At 36.4% G+C, this 25,946-nt stretch overlaps 2 protein-coding genes across 4 annotated transcripts in view; one reads left to right on the top strand and one right to left on the bottom strand.

Moving 5' to 3' along the window:
• smc4 (structural maintenance of chromosomes 4) overlaps positions 1–20,187 on the bottom strand; it is a 55,540-nt gene extending 35,353 nt beyond the window's left edge. The window contains 8 exon segments of the mRNA XM_052017256.1: positions 4,477–4,617; positions 4,912–5,039; positions 6,666–6,830; positions 15,844–16,020; positions 16,772–16,963; positions 17,384–17,571; positions 19,081–19,245; positions 20,029–20,187. Of these exon segments, the coding sequence (XP_051873216.1) occupies positions 4,477–4,617; positions 4,912–5,039; positions 6,666–6,830; positions 15,844–16,020; positions 16,772–16,963; positions 17,384–17,571; positions 19,081–19,222 (1,133 nt within the window). The 5' untranslated portion in view covers positions 19,223–19,245; positions 20,029–20,187.
• Positions 20,188–20,456: 269 nt separating this feature from the next.
• ift80 (intraflagellar transport 80 homolog (Chlamydomonas)) overlaps positions 20,457–25,946 on the top strand; it is a 166,881-nt gene continuing 161,391 nt past the window's right edge. For 2 of the 3 annotated variants that reach the window (XM_052017971.1, XM_052017969.1), the window contains exons 1-2: positions 20,457–20,528; positions 21,576–21,693. In XM_052017971.1, the coding sequence (XP_051873931.1) occupies positions 21,654–21,693 (40 nt within the window). In that variant the 5' untranslated portion in view covers positions 20,457–20,528; positions 21,576–21,653. Of the gene's footprint in view, positions 20,592–21,575; positions 21,694–25,946 lie in introns of all 3 variants that reach the window. The other variant, XM_052017970.1, reaches the window with a different exon arrangement.

Genomic DNA, 25,946 nt, shown 5'->3' with positions numbered 1-25,946 from the left:
ATGACAGGAACTTTCACCTTCTTAAAATTTTCAGCCTGAAGTCTGGCAATTCTTTGATTTTACCAGATAGCACCTTTACATTTCTATGATAGTGGACAGCAATATGAAGCTGGAACAGAGGTTCAATGCTCTCCGGCTTTCTAAGGGCCAATAGCCATCTAAGCTATGATTAGTTATTAGCATGCTTCAGCAATTAGCTGAAGATCTTCTCTGGTTAGTATGCAATTTCCAATTAATTTAAAATTTGAAAAAAAAAACAAGAAAAAATAAACAAAATAGATGTAAAGAAATTAACTTGCATTTAGCTGGTGCCTTTGACATTAAAGATAACAGAAGAATAAAGACACAAGGCCAAACTAAGTAAAACAAAACTAAGACGTGAGGGAGTTTTGAAGTGACTTAACAGAGAAAAGGCAAATGGTAAGAATTCTAAATGTTAGGGTCAGGCTTAACTGTCAAATGGTGGGGTGAAGAGTAAGGGTACAAAATACCAGTTTAAAAAAAATGCAAAATTTGAAGACTGATGGGACTTGGAACAGGAGTAGTGTACTCAGCCATTTGAAACTGATCTTCCATTCTACCAAGTCACGTTTGATTGAGTCATACAGTTTTATGCACCATGAATCCATTCCGCAAAACAAACAAGAAAAAAATGTTTTAGCCTTGATTTGTCCAGCATGTAGTCTTTTGGAGGATTTCAGATTTCCATTTCAGGGGAATGCAGAAATAGCATTCAGATTTCACTCTCTACTGGATAAACCATAATTTTATTACAACCACTTGTTCTGAACTCCCTCATGACAAGAAAAAGGCAGTTATCCAATTAAATCCCTTTTACACTTTTAAGATAAATTCACCCTGGTAAGTTTGGATATAATCACAGAGAGGGATGTACAAGAAGTAGGGAAAGAATAGGCCTCTTATCTGCTCACCCATTCAACTACATTACTTTTCATCCTCTAGTTGAAGTTTACCTCTCCACCCAATCCCCATTAAAGGATTTCAGCATAAACAATTTTTTTTAAAAGAAAGGAGTTGGGAGTCCAGGAACAAACGTTATCAGCAAACATTGGGATAACTGGCATGCAGTTTATCAGGAAGGAGAACACATTACAGGCCATACTGGAGTAATTTTAAAAAGAATTATTTTTTGGGATGCAGGCAACATTCTCATGACAAAAAGCCTGGTTCAGTTTGAAACAATGGCCAGAAAAGAGGGAATTGATGGTTAGAGCAGGTTGTCTCCAAAGAGGGTGGCTTTCTTTTAGTGGAGCAAACTATGATTCATCTTGGAGGAATGTAGGTCAAGTGTTCTAACATTACAGAATCTGTGGAGGGAAGATTGTCAGGGTACAGGAACAAAGATCTTGGGGTATATGTGCATGGATCACATAATAGGGATGTTGAAATTTTTAAAAATAGCACACTGGATTGGGGGCTTTATAAATTGGAGGCATGGAATGGAAATGCAAGCTAACTTTATTAAATAAAAAACACTGGCAGTTGGAATATTGTGTCCAGTTACAGACGTTACACTTTGGGGGAAGAGATTGGGAGATACAACACAAGTATTTAAAATCAAGGATGAGACCAAAATCATAGATCAAGAGAAAGGGCAAAAGGTGACTAGCAAATTTATCAAACGGCAAGAAAAATCTTCAAAACAAAACAGCAAATATTAAGAATTTAGAATGCACAGCCAGAGGAATATTTGAAGCAGTTTCAGTCAATGTGTTCAAAAGGGAACTGGCAAGTACTTGAAAGGTAAAACAGAGAAGGACCCTGGGAAAAGAATATGGGAGTGGGGTTAGCTGCACAATTCTTGGAAGATTTTGGAGGTAGACGAGTTTCTTTAGCTCTGATTGGATAAGCATGAATGGTGCCAAATAAGAACACTGCCAGAGTTGATTACAGAAATGGAAGATGATGGCACAGTCGGCCATATTTAAAGCCACAGGAATTAAGACTAATGCAATAAAAGTACAGTGGATATGTGGCTTCGATTAGATATATTTCAGGAAATATTTCCACAAGGGAAAGGAGGATCTGTGAGGCAACTTTATGGAATTTTGGAAAGGAAGGGTGATAAGAAGCATGACAGTGTTTGAGAAAGTGCATGCATGCAACTATTTAAAGTGTTTGGCAGCATGAATAAGACCAGTGGATACCGGATAGTCCTCAGATAAAGGGAGCATTAAGTGGTTTCATGGATAAAATGAAATAGTTTGAAGAGAGGCAAGAGAGATGGATGCTGGTTTAGGGAATAACTTTGGTAAAGCAGCTGGGAAAGCCATCTGTAGAAGTAATCAAATCTGCAGTATCTCATATCTTACCAACTTGCTCACCGAGCACCTGATGTCTAATCTTGCCAACCTACTAAAATCCATCTAATATTTCATTATAAACTATACCAGGGTTCAGTTTTGATGAACCTGTAAACATACTGGTTAAGCTTCAACTCTGGTAAAGTGTTCATTTCTGGTTACCCACACATTAAGAAAGCCAATAATATCCCAGAGAAGATGCAAAGTGGGATTTAAGAGTTAAGATTAGTCTAAATTCAGATGGAATAATGATTCAATAAAAAAAGTATTATAAACACCATAGATTTACGATTAGGCAAACAGTAGTGCAAGGGGCAACCAATGAGATTGCTCTAGTAGGAGTTGGCTAAGGCTCAATAGGGCAAATGGGGACTCTTACTGTTCCATTACAATTCAATGATTCTAGTACACTTTTGTCTTTAGAGTAGCGTGAAACTGCAAAATTCAAGCCATCAGTGATGTAACATAGGTACAACTCTAGACACAGTAGATGAATAAACAAAATGTAGCAGAAAGCAGGCAATAATATTCTGTATATGATAGTTAGGATAAATGAGGGAATAAAATCCATGGTTAGTACGGCAGCTGCTCTGCTCATGACCGCAAGAAACTGCAGAGAGTTGTGGACAGAGCTCAGCACATCACGGAAACCAACCTCCCCTCCGTGGACTGACTATACTTCTCACTGCCTTCGTAAAGCAGCCAGCATAATCAAAGACCCCACTCACCTCGGACATTTTCTCTTCTCCCCTCTTCCGTTGGACAGAAGATACAAAAGCCTGAAAGCACGTACCACTAGGCTCAAGGACAGCTTATATCCTGCTGTTATAAGACTATTGAACAGTTCCCTAGTACGATAAAGTGAACTCTCCACCTTACAATCTACCTCGTTATGACCTCGCACCTTATTGTCTGCCTGCACTGCATTTTCTCTGCAGCTGTTACACTTTATTCTGCATTCTGTATTTTTTTTTACCTTGTACTACCTCAATGTGTAATGAATTGATCTGTATGAACGGTATGCAAGACAAGTTTTTCACTGTACAAGTGACAATAATAAACCAATGCAGGTCAACATGCAAGAACCAATAAGAAATATAAATGAGAAACAAATAGTCATTATGACATAGAAAGCAGCTATGTTATCCCATCAAGTTTACAAATGGCTCACAGAGTAAGCCCATTCCTTCACTAATTTTCCTGCAACCAATTTTCCCCACTTTCCCATCAATTCCCCACACATTCTACTACACACTAGGAGTAATTTACAGTGGCCAATAGTGTACCAAACCAGGGAATGTGCAAACTCCACACAGACAACAGCTCTATAAGCTGCATCACTGTGCTGCCCTAAGACCAGGAGTTGCCATCTGGTCCTTTGAATCTGCTCCATCATTCAACAAGATTTGGGACTGATTTTCTACCTCAGCTTTATTTTACTGCATGATCCACATTTGCCTCAATTCCCCCAGTATTCAGAAATCAATCAACTTCTGCTCTGAATGAACTCGATGACCAAATCTCTTAGCTCTTCGGGTAGAGAATTTTTTGTACGTGACAACTGAACGGTGCTTAGCAACTACTGAATTAGTAGCCAAAAGCAACAAAAACTGCTGTCAGTTTTGAGTATCTTCAAAAAGCTTCTGTATATTTCTGACTAACATGTCACTTAAGAGGTGTCAGAACTTGTTATGGGTGTCCATAATTCTATTTTTTTTCCTCTTATTGACCATTATGATAGCTCTCTTCTTGCCCAATTAAATGCTCTGTCAATGAAAACTGAGTTTAGATGAATGTTCCTTAGTTCTACTCAATACAAATTTAATGAAAGGTAGAGCTAGGAAAGATAAAACTTTTGTCATCCTTGGAAGAAAAATAATTCCAAATGTTTTCAGTCCACATTTTAACATTAATTTTTGTTTTTAATTCACCTGAACACAGAAAAAAATACAAATCTAATTATCAACTGTTTTGTAATAATTTGGAACCAAGGATGACAAAAGTTGCAGTAACAAGGTCAAAGAAAGATTTTGGGTTACACTTGAATCATAATGGGTTGCATGGCACTAATGTTAACAGATTAATGATTTTCTACACAAAATCTGCACAATGAAAACAAGACATCAACTCATAGAACAAGTTCATGACTTACTTTTCAAATTGTTTTAAAGCATTACTTTTGACTCTTATATCTTCCACAAGTTTGGCACTTTTATCACGTGTACCTTGTGTCTCATCATGAATTTTTTGCTTCTGTGCTCCCATATCAGCAATCCTTCTCTGCACATCATGGCTGATGAGCATTTAGTGATGGGCGAGGAGGGGAAAACAAAAATGGAAGTCAAGATTAAGATCAACCAGGAATACCAAGTACCACTGAAAAACTATTTTGATAAGCAACAATAAAGATTGCCAGTTATTAAAATATCAACTCACACCACTATCAGTACAATGGGAACTAACAGTTAAAGCATTCATTTCAATGTTTCCAGTACTTAGAGAACTTATTAATTGTTTTAAAATTCAACTGCTGAAAATAGATTGGACAACAGTATCAAACTATTAGAGAAATCTTTAAAACACATACATATAATACTGCAAGACACAATTCTTCTTCTTCACAATTTCATTTTCCAATGCGAGGAACTCAAGTGCGTGATTTTTTTCTCCTTCCAAGGCATCCTTTTCTTTTTCTACCATCTTCACCCTATTAAGCTAATGCAAGAGGAGTTTAACACAATCAAATTGCATTTCATTGCAAAAAAAATAATTAATTTATAACGTAGGAAAACTATAAATATGTGGAAGGGTTAATAAAGTATTTCCATGTAAACCATTGAAAATAAAGCATTTTAGAAAGGCTCCATTATAATGATATAGTTATACTCATGCAATATGGAGATAATTGGCTAATTTACCTGTAAATCTACCAAGTCACCACAAAGCTGTCAGTAGTCAAAATTCATTTTACGCACATACTTCATATATCCACTTCCTGTAAATTTTTGGAAAAATTTTCCAACTTTTAATTGGGAGGAAGTGATGAGGTTTCCAATTCCCTTTGCTCTGACCCAGGAATTCCATTGCAAGACCCCACCCCCAAAAACTGGTGTAGTAAAGTTAAAAATAAGCTTAACCAGAAATAGAGCAACATTCCACCTTTTGGGAAATTAAACATATGTTTCAGGGAAGTTTTCATTTGATCATCCAAACTCTACTCAGAGAGCAAAGACTACACGTGCTCTCCCTTCAGCCCACAGGAGTAGACAGAATGGGCTTAGGGACTGATTCTGCATTTTAGACTTTGCCCTAAATTACACACGTTGTACTACAACTCTCACAGAAACATCCATGGCCACTTCTTATCATGGAAGTTTCACCTAATTGTAGTCAAGGATATTCCGTGTGGCATCTTGCACGAAGAATATGCTTCCCAAATATTGCCAGCCCTTGCAACTCCTGCCATCGTTCCAGTATCCCTTATTAAAACAGCAACTCCCTCCATAGTGTTGTAACATAGCATCACAACTGTGAGAGTAAATGCCAGCAGCCATGAGAACTTGCAATTGTGCAATGTTCAGTGATGTGCCAAAACCCTTGCATTTCTGTGCTACACAAGGAAACCCAACGATGTTGATCTGGGAATATCAGAATTGAAGATTGTGCTATTTATTGGACTTTTGTCTCATAAAAGATACCTTCAGAGCTGTGACAAACTATATTTTAATGCCATTGAAATACAAAAGCAATCTTTAGCCCTGGTCTTGAATGGACTTTATTGCAAATCATACACCCTGCCCTAACTCCAATTCATTAGATGACATGGTGTTCTCGATACTTTGTTTTGACCTACCTCACCAAGATACTACACAGCACTTCACAGAATCAAAGACCTTGGGTAATATTGCTATTTGCTCCAGTAAAGGTACATGCTATACAACCCAAAGTGCTATTGTGGTCATTAGTCCCAAGCCATGAAGACATCAAACCAGCTTTGTCACTAACATCCGTTGCAGAAGGCACCTCATTTCAATGATTGGGTAGACCAGCCGTCCATGTTTCAGGCTTTTCATGTTGCACAACAGATGACATTTTATAAATGTTACCATAATTTATGACAATTAAATTATGTGCACCATCATCTCTGTAAAATGTTGCACTTAACACTTTAAAATACTTAATTCAGAATTAAAGAATTTTCAGGAATCACTCGATCTAATAAATACCTCCAGTACTACAAATCCCAGAAAATCCACCCTGCTGGTAGTAATTGTATCGACAGCTTAATTCACATTTTAGAAATCACATCTGATTACTTCCTCCAAGTAATCTGAAATTCACCTTTTCTCCTCTCTGTTCATTCAAAATCTCAACTCTGCGACATAGGATCTGTATTGGCTCTTTGAGTCGTCCTGATCCAATTATATCTTCCAGATATTCTAGCATACCCTCATCATGCTCATTTTGACCTTTTGGCTTCATCATGGCAATTTGCTCCACTTCACCCTACAAATAAAAACAGCAAAACACACAAGTGTCATTATAAATTTGGTAACATTTATTCATGCTTACAAATACATAAAACTTGTGAACAAGTATTCTGTAGTTTATATTTCAGAAACATTAGTATTGAAATGCAACTGTAGCTCGCTGCTGTATCAATTAACACTGAGGAAGCCAATTAAAACAGTTAATTTAGATTTATTAAGCAAAGATTCAGACCTCATTTAAAAAAAGGCATTAGTGTAAGCGCCACATGTTTATTCATTGTATCTTGATCTGACCATGAAATGAGAACATATTCATGTTAATGATTGCCTAAAAAGACATGGTACTAAAAAAAAGTAAAAATATCAATTGATCATCATATTTTAGATTTAAGGCATGTTTTCACAACAGAAATATTTTTTGAAAGTATTAAACATTTTTCTTAAGCAAATGAACTTACACCAGCCATCTATTAAAACCATTTATTATAATTGCATGCCAAAAATCAGATTAAAAAATTCTTAACTTGCTACTCAGATATGAAACTGATATGATAGATAGCTCACGCTCACCTTTTATTGAAGATTATTATATTAAGTTTTCTCCATTCTCAAGTGATCAATCCTGGACTGCACGAGTTGATATTGGGCAGTGAGCATCAATTTCAGTGCAGGAAAGATTTGCAACCTTTGACAGTAACTGACATCAGCAAATCCAAACAAATCCTAAGCATTTATCTAAATGGTGGGGATAAGTAGGGATAGGAGGCAGCAAGTCCATTTTATTATTATTCACCCATGTTATAATTTAGGTAAATAATAAAATCAGAACTGTCACTCACCTCATTTAAAATTTTTTCCATATATCTTAAGTGCTTAAACTTGGTAAACATTGGCTAATTTCTTAATATTGGAACCTCTCATTACATATCTGCTTGCATCCAATAGTCACTTAAAAGAAATATAAAATTCCTCAACGGAACTGACTGAACAGAATTCACTAACCAGCTTGTACTTTGTCAATTCACCGTCACCTGGTGTGGTGGACTGATAGGAAACATGTTCCTCTCTCAATATACAAAAACCCACAGTTGACAAGCTCTTTTCTAATAAGAAAATTTACTGTCACAGTAAATAGAATCTAGGAAATCTAACAAGTTAAATTTTAATTATTTCTTTATATCAATATTTCAGTACACAGTTGTTCAAATCTGCCATGCAGGACCTGTCAAAGCTCAAAGTACAGTTTTACTTTAATAATTCCTTAGTGTATTTTATACTCTAATAATTTAGTGATATATTTATTAAAAATAACTACAATTAAATCCACAATCTAGTCAAACACCATATAATCACTAATGAAAATAATTTAACAATTTGCAATTTTACATAAAATGTCACTGAGCTTGCAATTAATTGCAAAAATACAAATCGTCATAATACACTCTACAAACATATAGAACTGCAGACAAAATACACTTCCATTTCTGAATAAGGGGAACTCTGATCTTTCTGGAAATAACATAATCTGTGAGGGGATGATAACATACATTGGCTAATATAGAAATAACTAAGACATGAAGGTTTTCCAAATATGCAAGCAAGATCTTGCCTATAAAGCAATGACACATGGAGTTTCAAATTAACTTCTTTTGCCAAATCTAGTGCACAGCCAACTTTAAAGTCTGCATACTATATTTACTTTTTTTAAAAACAAAAAAAAGATTAGTTATCCTGCAGTCACCATGCAGCCAGGACACAGCAGGAATGTCCACGTTGCAAGATTGGGCATCTTTCTGATCACTGATCCTGCAATTGCCATTTACCCAAAGAGCACCTATACGTAGAGTTGTGTGCTGAACTACCAGGTTGTTAGCAAGAAACATGCATAACAGCAACAAAATACAAGTACATGGGATAAAGTTGACAACTTAAAGGCTATGAATGGCAAAGCAGAAATAGGTTTTGTAAACTCAGACCTGCCTAGCAGTATCAATGGCACCAACATAATAAATGCAAATAAAAAGAGGTACTGTGTATCACAGACTACAAACCATTCAACAGGAAAATTAAATTTTCAGAACCATCAACATAAACAAAACTGAAATTGTCATTGGTAACTTCAATAGCCACTAGAGCTACTGGTGACAGAAACCATCATCACAGCTGGGGAATGGGTAGAAATCTGGGCAGAGTCAAATTAGCAAGCATGATTCATGACCTGCACCTCGTAACAGTGGACACAAGAAATGAGGCTCCAACCTTTATCTGTCCTTTATTATAATATTAATGTGCAAGATGGTCAAGGAACAATGTCTTACAGTTTCAACATTGCCCTATTGGGGTCAGTCAATCCAGCTATAACACTAAAGGTAGCTTTCTGAAATCATTTCAATTTCAAGAAACCAAACAGGCAGAATGTCACAGCACATCTTGAAAAAGCACTTTTGACATAAAAACTCACCCAGAAAACTATGGAGAGTTTGCAAACAAGGAGAAACACAATGTCAGAAAAAAAAACATGCTACAGGTCTGCAGAACAAATTATGTACCAGACTTCTACCAGACCTGGGCACCATATAGATAACTAAATATAAAATGTACTAAACCAATCCTTTTTCAAGAAAGAAGAGCATGCTGCTGAACTGCAAGTATACTACAGGTAATAGTAGAAAGAGAAAAAAAATGTCAAATCAGATACTACTGCTGAATGTACCATGTTCGAAGTTTCTACTCAGCACTAAAAACTTGTATCTTAATTTAAAATTTATAATGAGAATTGACTTCTAAAGTACAACCAAAAGAGCAGATAAATTGGAATCAGATGGTTTAGACTTGCCTTCCCTTCTCAATGCCTGGGATACTAGCGCACAACATGCCAAGCTTCTTCCAAGGCAAACATTCAGATTCAGTGACCTCCACACCAACAAGCCTGCCAGCCAGCCAATCCAGCACCAGATGGAAGGTTAAGAAATGATGTTGTCTTAGATAAGCAGCCTTACTTCAGAGCTGGAATACTGATTCAAATTGGCAAGCAATTTATCTAAGCACTGACCAACATAGAGAAGTGTTCATCTGCCAGTGCTGTAAATGTTTACTGAATGAAAATTCCTTTAGACCTCCAAAGCAGTGCTTATTATCAAGACTTTCAAACTCTATAGGCAACCTACAAACCTGTCCCAGCATTTCTTTCGGCAGACTCATCATACATCTTTATAAGGAAATACTTATTTAAAAAACTGCCTAACTTACAAACTTTCCTCCGATGTCATGACTATTTCAGCAAAGGTACACAATAATGACAGCATAAAAGTTATTTTAAACCAATGAGATTTTTTACTACTAAGTTTTAGTTGGATGAAACTTAAATTGCTTTTTATTAACTGCTGTTGCTTGATCTTTTAAAGGAGAAACAAACAGCTGTAATCAAAGCTAACTGGATCAAAGTTAACCTAGATTTGCTAAAGTTTCCCTTTGCCTCTACAAAGACATTGCAAAAATTGAGTAATCTGAATAACATAAACCCACTTCAGTTGTAATAGCTTCAAATCCTACAGTAGGATACCCATTTAATGAAATCTTCACCCCCATATTTTAGTATCCAAATGAAGGCACACAATAAACTTTTGATTCAATCCCCCCCCTCCCCCCGCCCCATAAGATCAACATACAAGCAAGTTTATGAAGGTCACATATTAGTCTAGTACAGTTTCTCAGAAACAAGATTTCAGTGATAAAATAAAATGTTGAAGTCACATCATTTCTAATTCTGTAGACTGCTGAATACAGAATCTAGCTGTAATTTTCCCCTTGGCAGAAAGAGAAAAAGTGGAATCTGACTGAACTTCTGGCTCATTTCTGGACTCTCAAGTGTTAATATGGCATCTATAATCTAAGATAAACAAGTCTTCTGTGCCACTGCCGACTTAAGTGCTATAGCTAATACTATAAAGGTTTTGACGAGCAGAGCAGCACATCGAATCAAATTTGATTCAATTTTTGACTTTAGTTGAGTTACTTTTCTTGATCAAGGAGAGGGTTTGGGAACCAGTGGACCCCAGGGATAACCATAATCACAGGGAAAACGTGCAAACTCCAGTCCGCAGCCAAAATCTGGATTCAACTGGGTCATAATGGCTGTGCCACTGTGTAAATCTATGCCTCTTCTCTGCTCCCTGATGACTGTGTATCACCTTCCATTTCAATTAAGTATCCATTTTACCAACATACGAATTAGAAGCTGGAAATAGCCACTTGGTCTCTCAAACCTGCCCTGTAACTCAATATGATCATGGCCAGCCCGACTCCAACCTCAACTCCACATTTTCACCAATCCAGATTAATTTTCACCCCCCTGTTCGTCAAGAATGTACCTCTGCCTTAAAAATATTCGAAGACTTTGCTTCCACTGCCCTTTGAGAAAGAGTTTCAAGGCTCACAACACTCAGAAAAAATTTTTGTATCGCTCGTTTCTTAAGTGGATGACCCCTTATTTTTAAACAAGGGCCTCTACTTTTGGAATTCCCCCCACAAGAGGAAATACACTCTCCACATCCAACCTGTCAAAACCATTCAGAATCTTATTTGCTTCAATCAAATCCCCTCTCACTCTTCCAAACTACGCCAGACACAAAGAATACTGTGCATAGCTCTAGTCTCCATACTGCAAAATTGTAAATACAAGCTAGGATCATAAAGCAGTTTTCAAATTCTGGTTTCCCACAAAATTGCAAGCTTCTCCTTTACAGGCAAATTACATCAGCTACTTCCAGCATGTAGAGCAGCAGGTACAACTGCCATCTGACTGCTCCAGTGACTTCGTTCAATCATGGCCTCTGAAGGTGCCTGTGTGGCGTCTGCACATTTTCCTATCATTACGCAAATTTTCTGCGTACTCCAGCTTCCTTTTATATCCCAAAGCCATGTTGATGATGGTAAATTTCCTACAATGTGGGCAGGTGGTAGCAAAACATGGGGGAATAGGATTGATCAGAGATTCAGCATGGCAAGATAAGCTTATTTACGTGACTGTGCCAAGATACCACCAAACTTTTTGCCAACTTTTCACACTTTAAAAACAACAAAAGTAGTTATGAGAAACCAAGTAGTCTTAAAATTCAACATGTTGAATGTAATCATAACCCATCAGTTTCCCTCTTCCTCAATTTGCACTGTTAATTTCTTGTATTATTCCCAATAAATGGATATACTACTTGAATTTGGCATACTAGAACTACATATAGTACTACAGTAATAAAAATAAAGAATGTGAATACACAGGCCAGGCAGAATCAGATGAAAGGTCATCAATTCAGAAACCATTTCTCTCTCTAAAAGATGCTACCTGACCAGCTGAGTATTTCCAGGATTTTCTGTTTGATTTCAGAATCTGCTTTTTCTCCCCCCGCTGTTTCACAGATAAATTCATACCTCAACTAGATAGTCATAAAATTAGTTTTCACATTTATGATATACATCTTGCCAATGCATTATTATTGCTTTAACAATGCAGTACATTGTACTGTCCATTAACCAGATTCTTCCGCCCCAACTAATTTCTTTCCAGCTCAGTTACAAAGCACACAATCCAGGTCAATTACCAACTTACTGTATCCTAATATCAAACAACCTTGTAATAAGTTGGATATGCTATTTAAAACTCTTCCAAATGTATATATATCGATTAATCATTTGCTCTGGTCCCAGATTTAAACAATTATTTTCCCAATCATTTGGCAAAAGTGATCCTATTGTTATAGCACTCCACTGGTCATAACCACTTAACTTCTCACAAACCTCTACTTGGTGCCACATACCAACCAAGTCATACACCAATCAACTGTAATGGTATTTGGACAATGTCACATGCTGTGAAACTATACTAGTCTTTCCTTGATAGTAGGTGGTCAATATTCTGTAGCTTATTTGTTGCACATGTATATATATTTGTCAGCCGAAGTCAATACAATGTACTGTACTGTCATTCAATGAAAGCAAGGTGGAACTGCGACTTAAAAGTCATATATTTACATTTGTCCCATATCCTTTGATACCTCAGGTTAACAAAAATTTATCAGTCTCAGATTTGAAATTAACAACTGACCTAGCCATCATTTGCTGGTTGGGAAGAGCTTTCAAAGTTTCTTCATCCTCTCAAATGTAGAAGTATTTCCCAACCTCATTCCAGAAAGGAAAGGCTCTAACTTTTATACTAATCCTATAATTGACTTATTGCCATCTACCTTCTTGAGTCCCTTTAATACCTTGGAAAGCACAATCAAATAACCTTTTAGCCATCTAAATTCCAGAGATTACAAACTAACATTAATTTTTGTAATTTAATCATGGGAAAGACCAGGTATCAAACTGGTAAACCCGTGGCACACTCCTGGCAAGTCCAAAATGCTCTTCCTAAAGTTCAATGGGCAGAATTGCTCAGTTTATTCAAAGCTTTTCACAGCTATACACATTATTCTACTCACGTGTACTGCAGTCTCACATTTGGGTTACTTTCTGTCCATCTGTCTGAGCATCATAGTGATTGACCCCACTGAACCATGTTTTTTTGTAAACATTTGGAAAATATTCTCTTCTATCCATTTGCCAGTTTTGCCGATTTGTTCAATTAATATCTTTGCTCCCTAATGCTTACGATACTACCCACCTTTCTGTCATTAGCAAATTTGAATATTATATGCAACTTTCCATTCCATCATTGAAGTCATTAACATATAAAGTAGCAGCAGCCCAGTACGATCTTTGTGCGACACTAGTCACATTACACCAGATGCTTGCTAAGTATTTGTATTTTCTGTCCTCTACCATTTGGTCATTTTCTTAGTCAGACAATAAAACTGCCATTAGCTCCATGATCTTTATCTTTTGCTAACAGACTCGTGTAGCTAACAGTCTCTTGTGAAAGACTCAAACAAATGTCTCTGCAAACCCTTTCCAATGACATCTATAAATATATCCATCTCTTTAAAACATGCAAATTTGCTTTCTCAGACATCATCAATTTTCCATAAATCAGTGCTGGCTCAAACCAAACAGCTAAAAATCTGCAAAGTGTTCACTCTCTCCTTGATCACAAAGTCTATAAATTTTCCAACAACAAATGTCATGCTACCATGTCTATAATTCAGTTTTTTCTCTCACCATTCTTACGTAGCACAGTGAATCATGCGACTTTCCATTCTTAAGTAACAGTTCCTGAAGCAGGCACACTTGAGGATTAAAGTCAGGGCATCTGCAATTTTCTAATCTACTTCGTACAAAACCTTCAGATGGAAACCATTATGTCCTTAGGATCTGTTGTTCTTTGGTTCCATTATATTCTCACTATCATTTTGGTTATGGAGAATTTTCAATTAAATATCATTTCCACCCCCCACCCCGAGGAGCCCAGGAAAATACCCACTTCCACAAATATTGCTGCAAATACAAAGTTATCATTTAATATGTCCAGCAAATTATTTTCAAATAAAATATTTCCATTTTCTATCTCCATATCGCTGCTGACCACTCTTAAACTGTATTGGAAAATTAAGTTTTGACCTAGATGTTCCTTGCATTTCTCTCCAAATTTCTTTTGCAGTTCTGTTTTTAACCCAATCTCTTGCTATTCATTGCTTCTCTTGTAAATATTAGGATCTACAGTAGTTTAGGCTACACTAGGGACAATTTTAACCTAATGGATGCTGATTTTAGCCCTAACTAAGTCAGAGAAGAACAATATCAGGCATGGTGTAAAACTAACATTTTAACATTTTGTAGTTAGTTATAATTAAGCATTGTCTCTTTCAATCAATCTTTGGGCCATTTTCAAGAATTCCCAATGACAGGTTTGCAAGACAAGAGCACAAAACAATCTGCAAGGTGTAATTATCATGCAACGATCCATTTCTCCCTATGCATTCGGATTAAAGTCTCAATACAAATAATTTTTCTATATAGTATGTACCACTATATTTCACTCCAATTATAGTTTCAGTACTTGAACACAATTTCCCCTTTTTAAAAAACATATCAAATGGGATTCTTCCATTCTCTGTACAAGCAAACTAGCAATGCGTGCAAAAACCAATCTACTAGATAAAAAGCAAGAGAAATAGAATGAGGGCAGTAAAGAAAACTGGCAAACAGTTCTATAAAATATGAAATTTGCATCATCCAAATCTACAACTGAACAAAATATGATTTCTTTTAATATTCAACAAATAAAAAAGTTATTTTCTTCACCTCTGTTCTGTGATTTTATCTGAATCAACTTAAATAATAATACAATTTTCGCACTGAATCAGAACCAGGTACAATATTGTGGTTCTTGTAAATTAATCTTGGTGACACTGTTTTTCATAATTTCAGTCTACAAAATTATGATGGACTCAACATTAAGCTTGGTTTGTCTTTAATGTTCTGTTGCAAGTACAATGTATTTAATTTTTTTTAACATTTCAATAAGCAGTTATCAAGCACTACAATTTTTCTAGTTCAAAGCTACATAACAGCTAAATAGACTTACTAGGTGAGAAGATATTCCTCCAACAGCAAACTATCCTGAATTTTTCCATTGTTAGCAAGAAAAAAATTAGATGAATCTCTTCAAATACATTTTTGGTGGTGACAAAACCACGTCACGCTGCAGCAGCACAAGTAATATTGGCGTTTTTCGGTTTGATTATTACCACGCCAATATTTACGTGCTGCTAAAGTGTAACTGGCATTTCATTCATATGTCCCCAAAGATTTCTCGGATTATGTAGGAAATATTGTTAACCAAAGCAATTCACTGCATAGGAAATAATTTTGTTTCTGGTTTAACCATAAATCACTAAAGCAGCAAATAATGGTTTGAGTTATGAAAGCAGCCCTGCAAACCATGATGTGCTGCTATAGCAATTTAAGGGTACAGGAAAAACACTTCCAGCATTTCATAATAATCTTTATTTCTTCCACATGCACTTTTTTTTCTTTAAAAGAACACTTTGATTGAAAGTAAATACAGTTTAAGATAATCTTAAAAGACCTACCTGAAGAATCAAAAACCTGTTGTGATCCAGATCAATTCCATGGCTGCGAAGCAACATTCCTACATCTTTGAATGTAGATTTCTTTCCATTAATATGGTAAACAGAGGAATTGTCCTTGTAGGCAGTTCTTGAAACGTAGAACTTGCTATTTGGAATAACTTCAAAATCCTCACCCTCCTTTCATTAAAAGCATTTTTAAAAAATTGTTTAATAACTCAAAGCTGCAGCATATGGCACATTAAACAATTACACTTTTAGTTAGCAGTGCAAAGTAGTCACCTTAAAAATACAAAAAATTCTGCATTTAAAGAGGGGGAATAGAATGGAATGATTTCGACAATGCATAAATCCAAATTTTAAAAAAATTTAATTTTAAAATGGTTAATAATTCAACTTATTCTCAGCACATCTGCTCTTTTGCAATGTCCAACATCAAATCATTTTGTATAATACAGCCAATTTTAAATCCTCCAAACCTTTATCCAACAAGGGAAAAAAAATACTGCCTGCACTGTCATTTTCACTGTCTTTACCAGACTAGAAATACATTAAACATCCATTTGTTACTGTTATATAGAGGTCACCGATTCACAGTTAAAATATTAGTATGTGGTTATAAAAAAAATATTTCTGGCAAGAAAGTTGTTCGAATTGTTTCTGACTATATTTTCTTTTGTTTTCCTTTTAACAACGCTGCAAATTAAGATGTCTGATTCAACATTTAATTTACATGCTTAAAAAGCCAGGACAATTACTTAATTACATACTTCATCCTCCACGTATTTACTAGAACCCAACCACAGGAAATTAAAAAGTGAAGCAACTTTAGTTTAAAAATGTCTTAGTGGCTTAACATTTAAACAGCATACAAGAAAACAATCTGAAAATTAACCATTTTCAGCTTCTTTTGAACATCTGGCATAATTACCTTATCTATGATTTTTTGAAAATGAACTTCCACAGTGCAGCTCTGAATGTCTTTATGTTCATCAGAATTGTGAATGAGCACAGACAATTTTTTGGAGCGAATTTTTTGGGCCCGGTACCCAAAAACAAACAGCATTGAATCAATCACATTTGATTTCCCACTCCCATTTGGTCCAATAATACAAGAAAACCTCTGTACAGAAAAAAAAGTTTACAGAAAATTGAAGACATTTTACAATTTTTTTTCCTGGCTATTATTCATGTTAAAGTAAAGCATTAGTGAACACGATTTGTTATGTGCTCTACTCCTAAGCTCTCCACTCACAACAGCTCCAAACTATTGTCCTTTTACAGCTTTAATATTTTTAATATTACTCACTGCATTTTTGCAAAAGCAATTTGATTTTAAAATGTTAAAAATACAAGACTTTATATCTTAAATTCACATCAATTCTAAATTTAGGGGAACTGACCAAGTATTTTTCAGTTTCACAACTCCACCCAAGATGTTTCAAAACGTATAGTTTTCTCAGCCCAGGTTTAAAATAAAAATAGGAAAAGGATTTTCCTCAAGATGAACCCACCAAATAGTATATATTCATTTTTATTTTACCTTGTGAAAAGGACCCAGAATTTGTTCTTGAGCATAGGACTTGAAATTTTGATTCACTATATGTGTAATCATGAGACGAGGAGCTCCAGGTTCATTGGTCATTGCTGGGGGTGGAGGAGGAGATATGCCAGCTAAAATTTCTTCCAAGGTTTGATTTATTGGTTCAGCTGGTGATCCTAAGACAGCATCTAAATAGAAATAAAAGAAATTAAATGTTATTCTGTCAAGGACAAGGAACTATAACGTTACATTTAGCACCAGCATTGCAATTCATTGTTTTAAAGGAGACTACTTGAGATTTCCTAAAATATTAAGTTTTTTTCTTATTAAAAAGTCATTTAAAGCAGATATCACTGAAGAAAATACAGGAAGCATGGATATTCAATTACAATTTCTGAATTGTAAAAGGTCTACTTCCATCAAAACAGCAAGCACCAAACGTAAATTGCTACCTTCAGAAAAGTGACCGAAGTATTGATATTTTTTCCCTAAAAATCACACACACCTTTCTCACTAAAATCATTATCATGGACAAGTTTGAAAGACAAAATAAAAGTTTATTTAAGAAACAATAGCAAACTTAACCAAGTACAGGTTCAAAACTGTCCTTTTGTTGGTGAAAGGTTGCGGGGGGGGGGGGGGGGTGGTGGGGAGGTAAGAGCTTTGATAAGAAAGGTGAGGTAGAATTTGTGTATGAAGTTTTATATCTGCAATTAAATTTACATCATAGTACAATAGCTAAGCACTGTCAGAGGGCGTATTACAAGAACTCTTGCATTCATATGAAAAACTGAACATAATAGGGCTGTAGGGCAATGAAAGTAACTATCCAACTTGCACTAGTTTAGTGCTGCTATTGAATCTTGTACGTTTTTTAAATACTCGCTGAGTAACTGCAACAACGATCTGCAAAAACGAATTTTAAACCAATTGTTGGCATTGAAACATATAAAGAAAACAAAAATAATCAAGCATATAAAGTGTCCCTCCTTTTAATTTGTCAAATCTTCAACATCTTAAACTCCCGGACGCAGTTTTGTATTCCAGTCTACAGAAAGTCAAACCCCTCCCCCACTATTAATGTACTGTACAACTCACGCAAAGGAAAAAAAGGCACACAATGAAAAGAAAACTCGAACACCATAGCGCATCAGCTATTGGGGGGGGGGGGGGGGGTGGTGGTGTGGAAGGACTGTCAAATAAAAGTCATTTGTTATACAATTAGAAGAGGGAATAAATCATCATTAGGGTAAACCTCGATTATTACAACGCACACGTCTATGTTGAATACCGTCAAAAAAAAAGCAGCAGAAACTTTCCAGGAACAAATAATCCTTTCCGATGGTCAATGAAATTATGAAGTTAAAATAACAATTTGGCATAAACACAAGTTAACGCCGGTTGTTTATCTCGCTCTACATAAATGAACTGTTTCCGTTAGAACCAAGTAAAAATGCATCAAGAACATTTACAGCACGATACCAAATTCCTTCAAAAGGAAAAAGAAATTGAATCGGCAACCTGTTTAACAATCATTCAGGCGGTTCATTTCAATTTTCAAACAATTATAAGACAACGATAACCGAAAACTTCAACTGATTAAAAATATTAAAAGTAATGAAATCCATTCTTTTGAACAGCAAATGCCATATATGCAAAAAAAAAAGCCCATAAACTAAGAAATTTAACACATTTACCTATTCTAGCTTCATCTCCATTTGGTGTGATTGCCTTTTGTTGGATATCCATTCCGTTGTCAGACGCATCCAAGGGTTCTGCTCCCTCCGGACCCAGTTTTGCGCTTTGCTTTGCTGTGGAATATTTCATTTTGGCAGGCATGGTATAACCTCGACTATAAATTACTAAAAAAAGAGAGAAAATAATACAAAACAAGTAATCTCTTCGCGGGCATTCAATTCCTTCCCCTTCCAAAACGTAAACTCACGTACACAGAATTGGGGGTTTCAGATGAAACGAAAGCTTTTGTTTAAAAAGTCTTCCGAAAGTAAACATCACTAAATCTAAATTTAGCGCAATTTTACTCAGATTAGAAGTTACTGTACTTTTCTGAAATCCAATGCCACATCATGACGTTACAAAGCAGGGTCTAAAAAGTCAACCATAACAGTTTGTACAAAAAACAAAATTCAGCAATCAGAAGCAACATTTACTTTAAATACAGATTTAACAATCTTTGATCAAATGCAAACAAAAAATCGGTACATAACGACGTATATTCCAGCCAGTCGACGTCACTCTCAGCTTAAACAGGCGCACAAAATCTTACAAAAACCAAAATTTTACTATTTCCATCCCAATATTAGACTTCCAATTGAAGTAAATAGTTTTGCTTTTGAAGAAACTGACAAATCTAAAAGTTACAGTGCCGGGGGGGGGCGGGGGGGGGGGACTGACAAATACTAAATGTTTTTTTAAATAAAAATCTTAAAATTCAGACAGATTTTAATAATGGTAATTAATTAATCATCGGGACACGCCAACATCACCCAAAGTTTAATCTAAAAGAATAAACCGAATGGGGGAAAAAATGCAGTTAGGAACCACTTCCCTGAAACAACATGTTTACAAATTTGTCATGCATCTCATCCCGCTAAAAAAAGATTTCATTTCCACTGCATAAATACCTTTGAAATCAATCCGATTTCCGACTTTCCGACTCGAATAGCTTACTATTATTTTTTTAAAAAATTTAAGAACATTTTTGGATTATTTTCAGGCAGGGAAAATAAAAAATAAAGGAATAAATTGAAGAAAAATTGGAGCGCTCACCTCCGTCCCAGTCGAAAATGGCGCCGAAAACTAAACTTGACTGAAATTCGTTGAGGGACAAAGCATTGTGGGTAAGCCGGTTTGAAAAAATGGGGCCAATGCCAATTTTCAAAAAGTTAAAATTAAAATTCGATAAAGCCTCACATTTATTCATTGTCGCGTGCGAACAATACAGTAGTGTGTGTTATTTTTTTAAAAATCGCTCATTTATTTTCCTCTTGTGGTTGCTGTGCCGGTTGCCAAGAAGCAGTGCGCTGTGGTACCGCGAGAAAGCCCGGGATTAGCGCGACGGTGGCATCTCAACTGACTGAGGAGAGGTGTTTGAGCAAAATCACACGTCCGCTGCGCTTCTGAGGTAAAGCAATGGTCTTCGTCGCGAACTAATCGTGCGCAGGATGCCAGCGGTTTATTTTGCATTGTATGTACGAGTTATTCAAGAATGATGCTCTTAATCGTTTCTGGTTTGAAATGAAATAGTTTTATGGCCCATTATTGCCAATAGGGCAAACAGTTGTTGTCAGGTGATGTGTAAATGGCATCAAGATCTCCATTTGGCCCAATCAGCTCACTCCTGCCACAACCTGTGGGCAGCTTTATAGCTACCAGCCGTATAGGAGTGTTTATCATCGTCATCAACTGAGGATCATTACCACTTCATGCTAAAAGCTTGCAGCTGTTTCTCTTTCAAGAGTGAGCTGCATCAAAACAGTTCATGATGTTTCGTTCAACCTTATCTTCTCGCTCCCAAGCGGTTAACGTTTGCCACTCTTCTGAAGGCTCTCTTTAAAAGCCAGCACTTCAAACGTATTTGTAGCTATAATTAATAATTTGTGTGGCTTGGTGTTAGATTTTGTTTGATTAAAACTCTTGTGAAGCGCATTGGGTTGATGTATCACATTATGGACATTGCCTAATTTGAAGTTGTTGAAATATGTTAGACTTGTTCTGTGCTGCAAATGTGTATAGTTTACGAACTATGATAAAAACTGTTCAGAAAGCCAGAGATATTCAGTTCCATGCTCTTTTTTTTCTTGCTCTTTTTGAAGTTTTTTGGGCTTGGTGATTTGGAAAATCCTTCTCTTTGTCATATTGGCTCTGTTGTGGGAAACATGCAAAATAGCACCAGCTTAGTAACTGTAAGATGCAAATTTAACAATAAAATTGATATGTTGATGATCTCTGGCTCTCTGGTATGTAGTTTAGTTTATAAAACATTCAAAACTTTTGTCCCAGTATGCCTTCAATCCAAGATTATATTGTTTCAGTTATGTATTCTAGGGAAAACAAAGATCTGTTATGGTTTTCATGGACACTTTTAATTTGCTTATATATAATCTGTTTGTGTTTTATTGATATTCATCAAGTATGTGGAACTTGATAATCTTTCTCTCAAATTTGGCAGCTACCAAAGACAATTTAGTGGGACTGTGACTGTTTTTGGAGTTAATTTAATTGTTGCATCTCACTCAATTTCTCAAGAATGAGACTGAAGACGTCGCTCCTGAAAGAACCGAAGCATATCCTTTATATTTTTTGTTTTGTAATAGGAATTTAAAAAAGAAAATCCTGTGTTTTTAGTTGGGAGAGTTGACAAGTCTTTGCCAGGCTATTGTCAAACTACATTTGTAATTCCAACTTTTGTGTTTTTATATATATTTTTTAAAAAGCAGCTATTATGTGTTATGTGGAGACACAGTGTGGGTTGGTTCTTGTTCCAAATTTGGTAATAGCATAGATAAATCAGCGTACTTTAACTGAAATGTGTTCTGAGCCGATCAAATGGATTTGTAATTGATGTAAGCATATTGTATAAAGCAGCATTGAGTACAGAACTAAACTTTTCCCAGTTCAGAAAGATCTTTGAACTGAGACATTAAGTCTGTTACTGCTCGACATGTTGAGTATTTCTAGCAATTTTTGTTTATTTCAGATTTACAACATCTGCTGTAATTTTTGGGGACTTAGAAATAAGTGGATGAGTACAAAAAAGCTGAAATGTGAAAGTTAACCTAAAGTTGTATTCATCTCTAGTTTAGACTGTATCTGAAGAACTGTGTTCTCTTCAGATACCCTACTTTGGAGGGAGCATAGCTGAGATTCTCCAGAATAATACTTTCACTGTAGTGTTTAAATAATGAAGGTAAGTGACATTGATGAGATATGTATTTCTTTCAGTCTAGAAAAGTAAGCAATAATCTAATTGAAGTGTGTGAGATTATTACATAATTTGACATTGTAGACATAAAAATTCTTTTTGAGAGTGAGGTTTTGAACAAGAAACCAAAGCTTTAAGGTAAGTATATTTAGGAATGAAAACGTGAAGCATTTTATCAGACTTGGTTGGAGATCTAGATGTGTCCCAAAAAATATTGCACCTGGGTTACTTGAAGATTTCAAACTTGGATTGATTGGAATTTTGTTTGGTAAGTGTGTTCATGGATATAGAACCAAGGCAAGGAAAGCTGGCAGGATCTAGATAGATGTGAAGGATGCAAAACCAGATTGTATTTTCAAATGCATTGAAGTAAGTGGCAAACTGAATTACATATGTTCCTTACTTCTGTACTGGAACACAAACTGAAGTGGAAGTTAATGTATCAAATTGCTTTAATAGAACTTGTTCTTTGAGTTTTGCTTTGTTCTGTGTCTCAATCAGAGAATCTTCTTTTTGGCAATGGTTAATTTGGCCTGTCTTCAAAGATATTAAAGGAGTATGCATGCATAGAGATACAGTTCCAAATGTGAGTTTCAGTACTTTATACACCGTTCTTATTACTACACTGAAAGGTACTGGATTAGAGTGTCAATTTCTGAGTGTGGTTGGCTGGCAACCAGGTCAGTTCAAGGAATTAACTGATTGCACTGAATCTGTGTCAGTGCTTTAGGTATATGTGGCAAACCCCAGTTTGAAACACTCCTTCAAAGTTTTAATTGGCCAATATGCAGCACAAAATAAAAGGTTTATTTATGCCTGGAATCTTCCAAAATCAAATGAATTTTTGTTGCACGTATCTATCTTGGAAGTTACAGGCCCATTCAAATACTTCAGCATGTCAGACTGTAGTTATGGATTATACACTGTTTCTGTATATCACAAAAAAAATGCTGAAGTACCAACTCTGACTCTAGAAGTTCAGATGGGCCAGCTTCTCTGACTCTAGAAGTTCAGATGGGCCAGCTTCTATGTAGAAACAGTAATGTTTGGTGGTGGGGGGGGGGGGTGTGTAATAAACACTTGGAGAAGCTTGAGCTAATGAAGAAAAACCAACATTGATGAAGTTAAATAGTGTTTGACTAACCTCATTGAAAATTTTAATGTCACAGAGAAAGTTGAGTAAAGGAATGCAGTAGATGTGTGAACTTTCAGAAAGTGTTTGACAAGGTTCCACATGATGTTCTGAATACCCATGGAGTAAAAGGCTTACTAGCAGTATTAAACTGAGAATACTGCTTAAAAAGATGTTTTCCAGATTGGAGGTGAGAATAGTGTTCCCATGCAAAGACAACTGTTCTTATTCTTAAAATATACTGAAGACTTGCGTGTGGATTTGTAGTATAAAATATAAAAAAATGCAAATGGCATGAAGGTAATTTGAGAAGAGGATAATAATAGAGGCAGGATGACAGAATGAGCAAATACAATGAAGTATCAAATGATGAATTTTGGTACCAAGAATGATTAGCCTAACTTGCATGATTCTAAAGGTCTGTGAGAAGCGTGTACGTGTGTGCATTAATTTTGTAAGTTTACTTGGTTTTCTTTTGTGGAGTAAATAAGATTGAGGTGATAGGTTTAGATGAGAATAACTGCTCTCTTTACCCCATGAGTGAATTGTTGGGTGGCAAGGGGATTTAAAGTGATGGGTGCAAGATGCAGCAAGGATGCGAGGAAGACACTTCGAATGCAAGTCAATTTGAATTTATTGTCATGTGCACAAGTACGGTAAGGGATAGTCCATTGAAAAATTTGCAGCAGCATCACAGGCACATAGGTACAGGCAATGCACAGCATATAAATTATACCATACAGTGAAAAAAATAGATTGTTTGTGTTTGCACAATCAAAGGTAAGTCTATGGTGATGCACGAGGTGGTCTGTAATGCTCCATGCTGAGGTAGGGTTAGGGTTGCATAGGTAGGCTTGTGGGGAAAGTAGCTAATTCTGAACCTGGTGGTGGGGGACTTCAGCCGCCTTTATTTCCTGTCTGATGGTAGCAGCAAGAGGAGGACATGACCCAGATGACGGGGATCCTTGATGGTAGATGCAGCGGGCTTGGAGTAGTGCTTCCTGTAGATGCTGTCAGTGGTGGGGAGGGTTGTGCCCTTGATGGACTGGGCTGTGCCCACAGCTCTCTGCAGCCTCTTGTGTTCCTTGAATTGGAATTGCCATGCCAGGCCATGATGCAACTAGTCAGGATACTTGCAACAGTGCATCTGTAGAAGTTAGAGTATTTGATGACATTGCCATATCTCTTAGGCTTTCAAGAAAGTAGAGGGGCAAGCATGTCTCCTGCATGATTTCATCAACCTGCTGGGCCCAGGACAGGTCATCTGAGATGTAAACGTCTAGGAATTTGAAGCTGCTTACTCTCGCCACCTCTGAACCACCAATGAGAACTGGTATTGGTCTCCTGACTTCCCCTTCCTGAAGTCAAGGATTAACTCCATAGTGTAAAGAGAACAGATCAGTTGAGCTAACCATGCAGCCTTGAGGTGCAGCCGTTTTAATGATCAGTGAAGAGATGTCAACGATCTGTACAGATTGAGATCTGCCGAAGAGGAAGTCAAGGGTCCAGTTGCAGAGGGAGGTACAGAGGCCCACATCTTGGAGTTTAGTTATAAGTTTGGAGGGGATGATGGTGTTGAATGTCGAACTGTAGATGATGAACAGCAGACTGATGTATGCATTACTGTTATCTAGATGATTCAGAATTCAGTGGAGAGCGAGTGAAATATTATTTGCTGTTGACCTTGAGGGAGATCAAGGTCATTCCTGAGACTGGATTCATGCCATAACCATCCACTCAAAGCACTTCATTAAGGTGGATGTTAGTACTATCGGATGGTAGTTGTTGAGGCAAGTCACCATGCTCTTCTTTAACATCTATAGATGCCCCTTTGAAGCAGGTGGGAATCTCAGACCGCAGAAATGAGTGGTTGAAGATGTTCTTGAATATGCCAGCTAGTTGGTCTGCACAGATTTTCAGCACTCAGCCAGGTATGCCGTCTGGGTCAGATGCTTTATGTGGGCTTACCTTCTTGAAGGATGCCCTGATGTCGCCTTGGGGACTAAGATCACAGGTGGTCTGGAGCTTTGGGGGCTCGTCCTATTCTCCCTTTCAAAGCATGAATAAAAGGTGTTGAGCTCATTCAGAAGTGATGTGTTGTTGCCACAAGATACCTGTTTTCACTTTGTAGGAAGTGATGGTGTGCAAGCCCTGCCACAACTGTTAAGTGTCCATCTGTCACTCCAGTCCAGAAATGCAGAGAATGGTTATGAGAAAAGAATATCGAAGTAGGATTGTTCCACATGGAGTCATTGTGGTCTCAACATACCAGGACACTGCCCCCTAGGCTAGAACAATTCTATGGTTCTTATGTAATTATTTCCATTAATAACTTCTGTGCCTAAACAAAAAAATGTTCTTTGGAAACCCAGATGTGCAAAATCTAATGGTTTTCCATTATTTAGTAAAGCTGTGATCTTGTAATTCAATCCAATATAATTCAATCTCTTCTTCCCTTCTCTTTCAAGATTAATTTGCATCCTTTC

This window comes from Pristis pectinata, chromosome 6 (genome assembly GCF_009764475.1).
Source record: "Pristis pectinata isolate sPriPec2 chromosome 6, sPriPec2.1.pri, whole genome shotgun sequence".
In the NCBI taxonomy this organism is placed as follows: domain Eukaryota; kingdom Metazoa; phylum Chordata; class Chondrichthyes; order Rhinopristiformes; family Pristidae; genus Pristis; species Pristis pectinata.
Note: the sequence above shows the minus strand (reverse complement) of the source record. Positions and strands in the feature narration are given on the sequence as shown.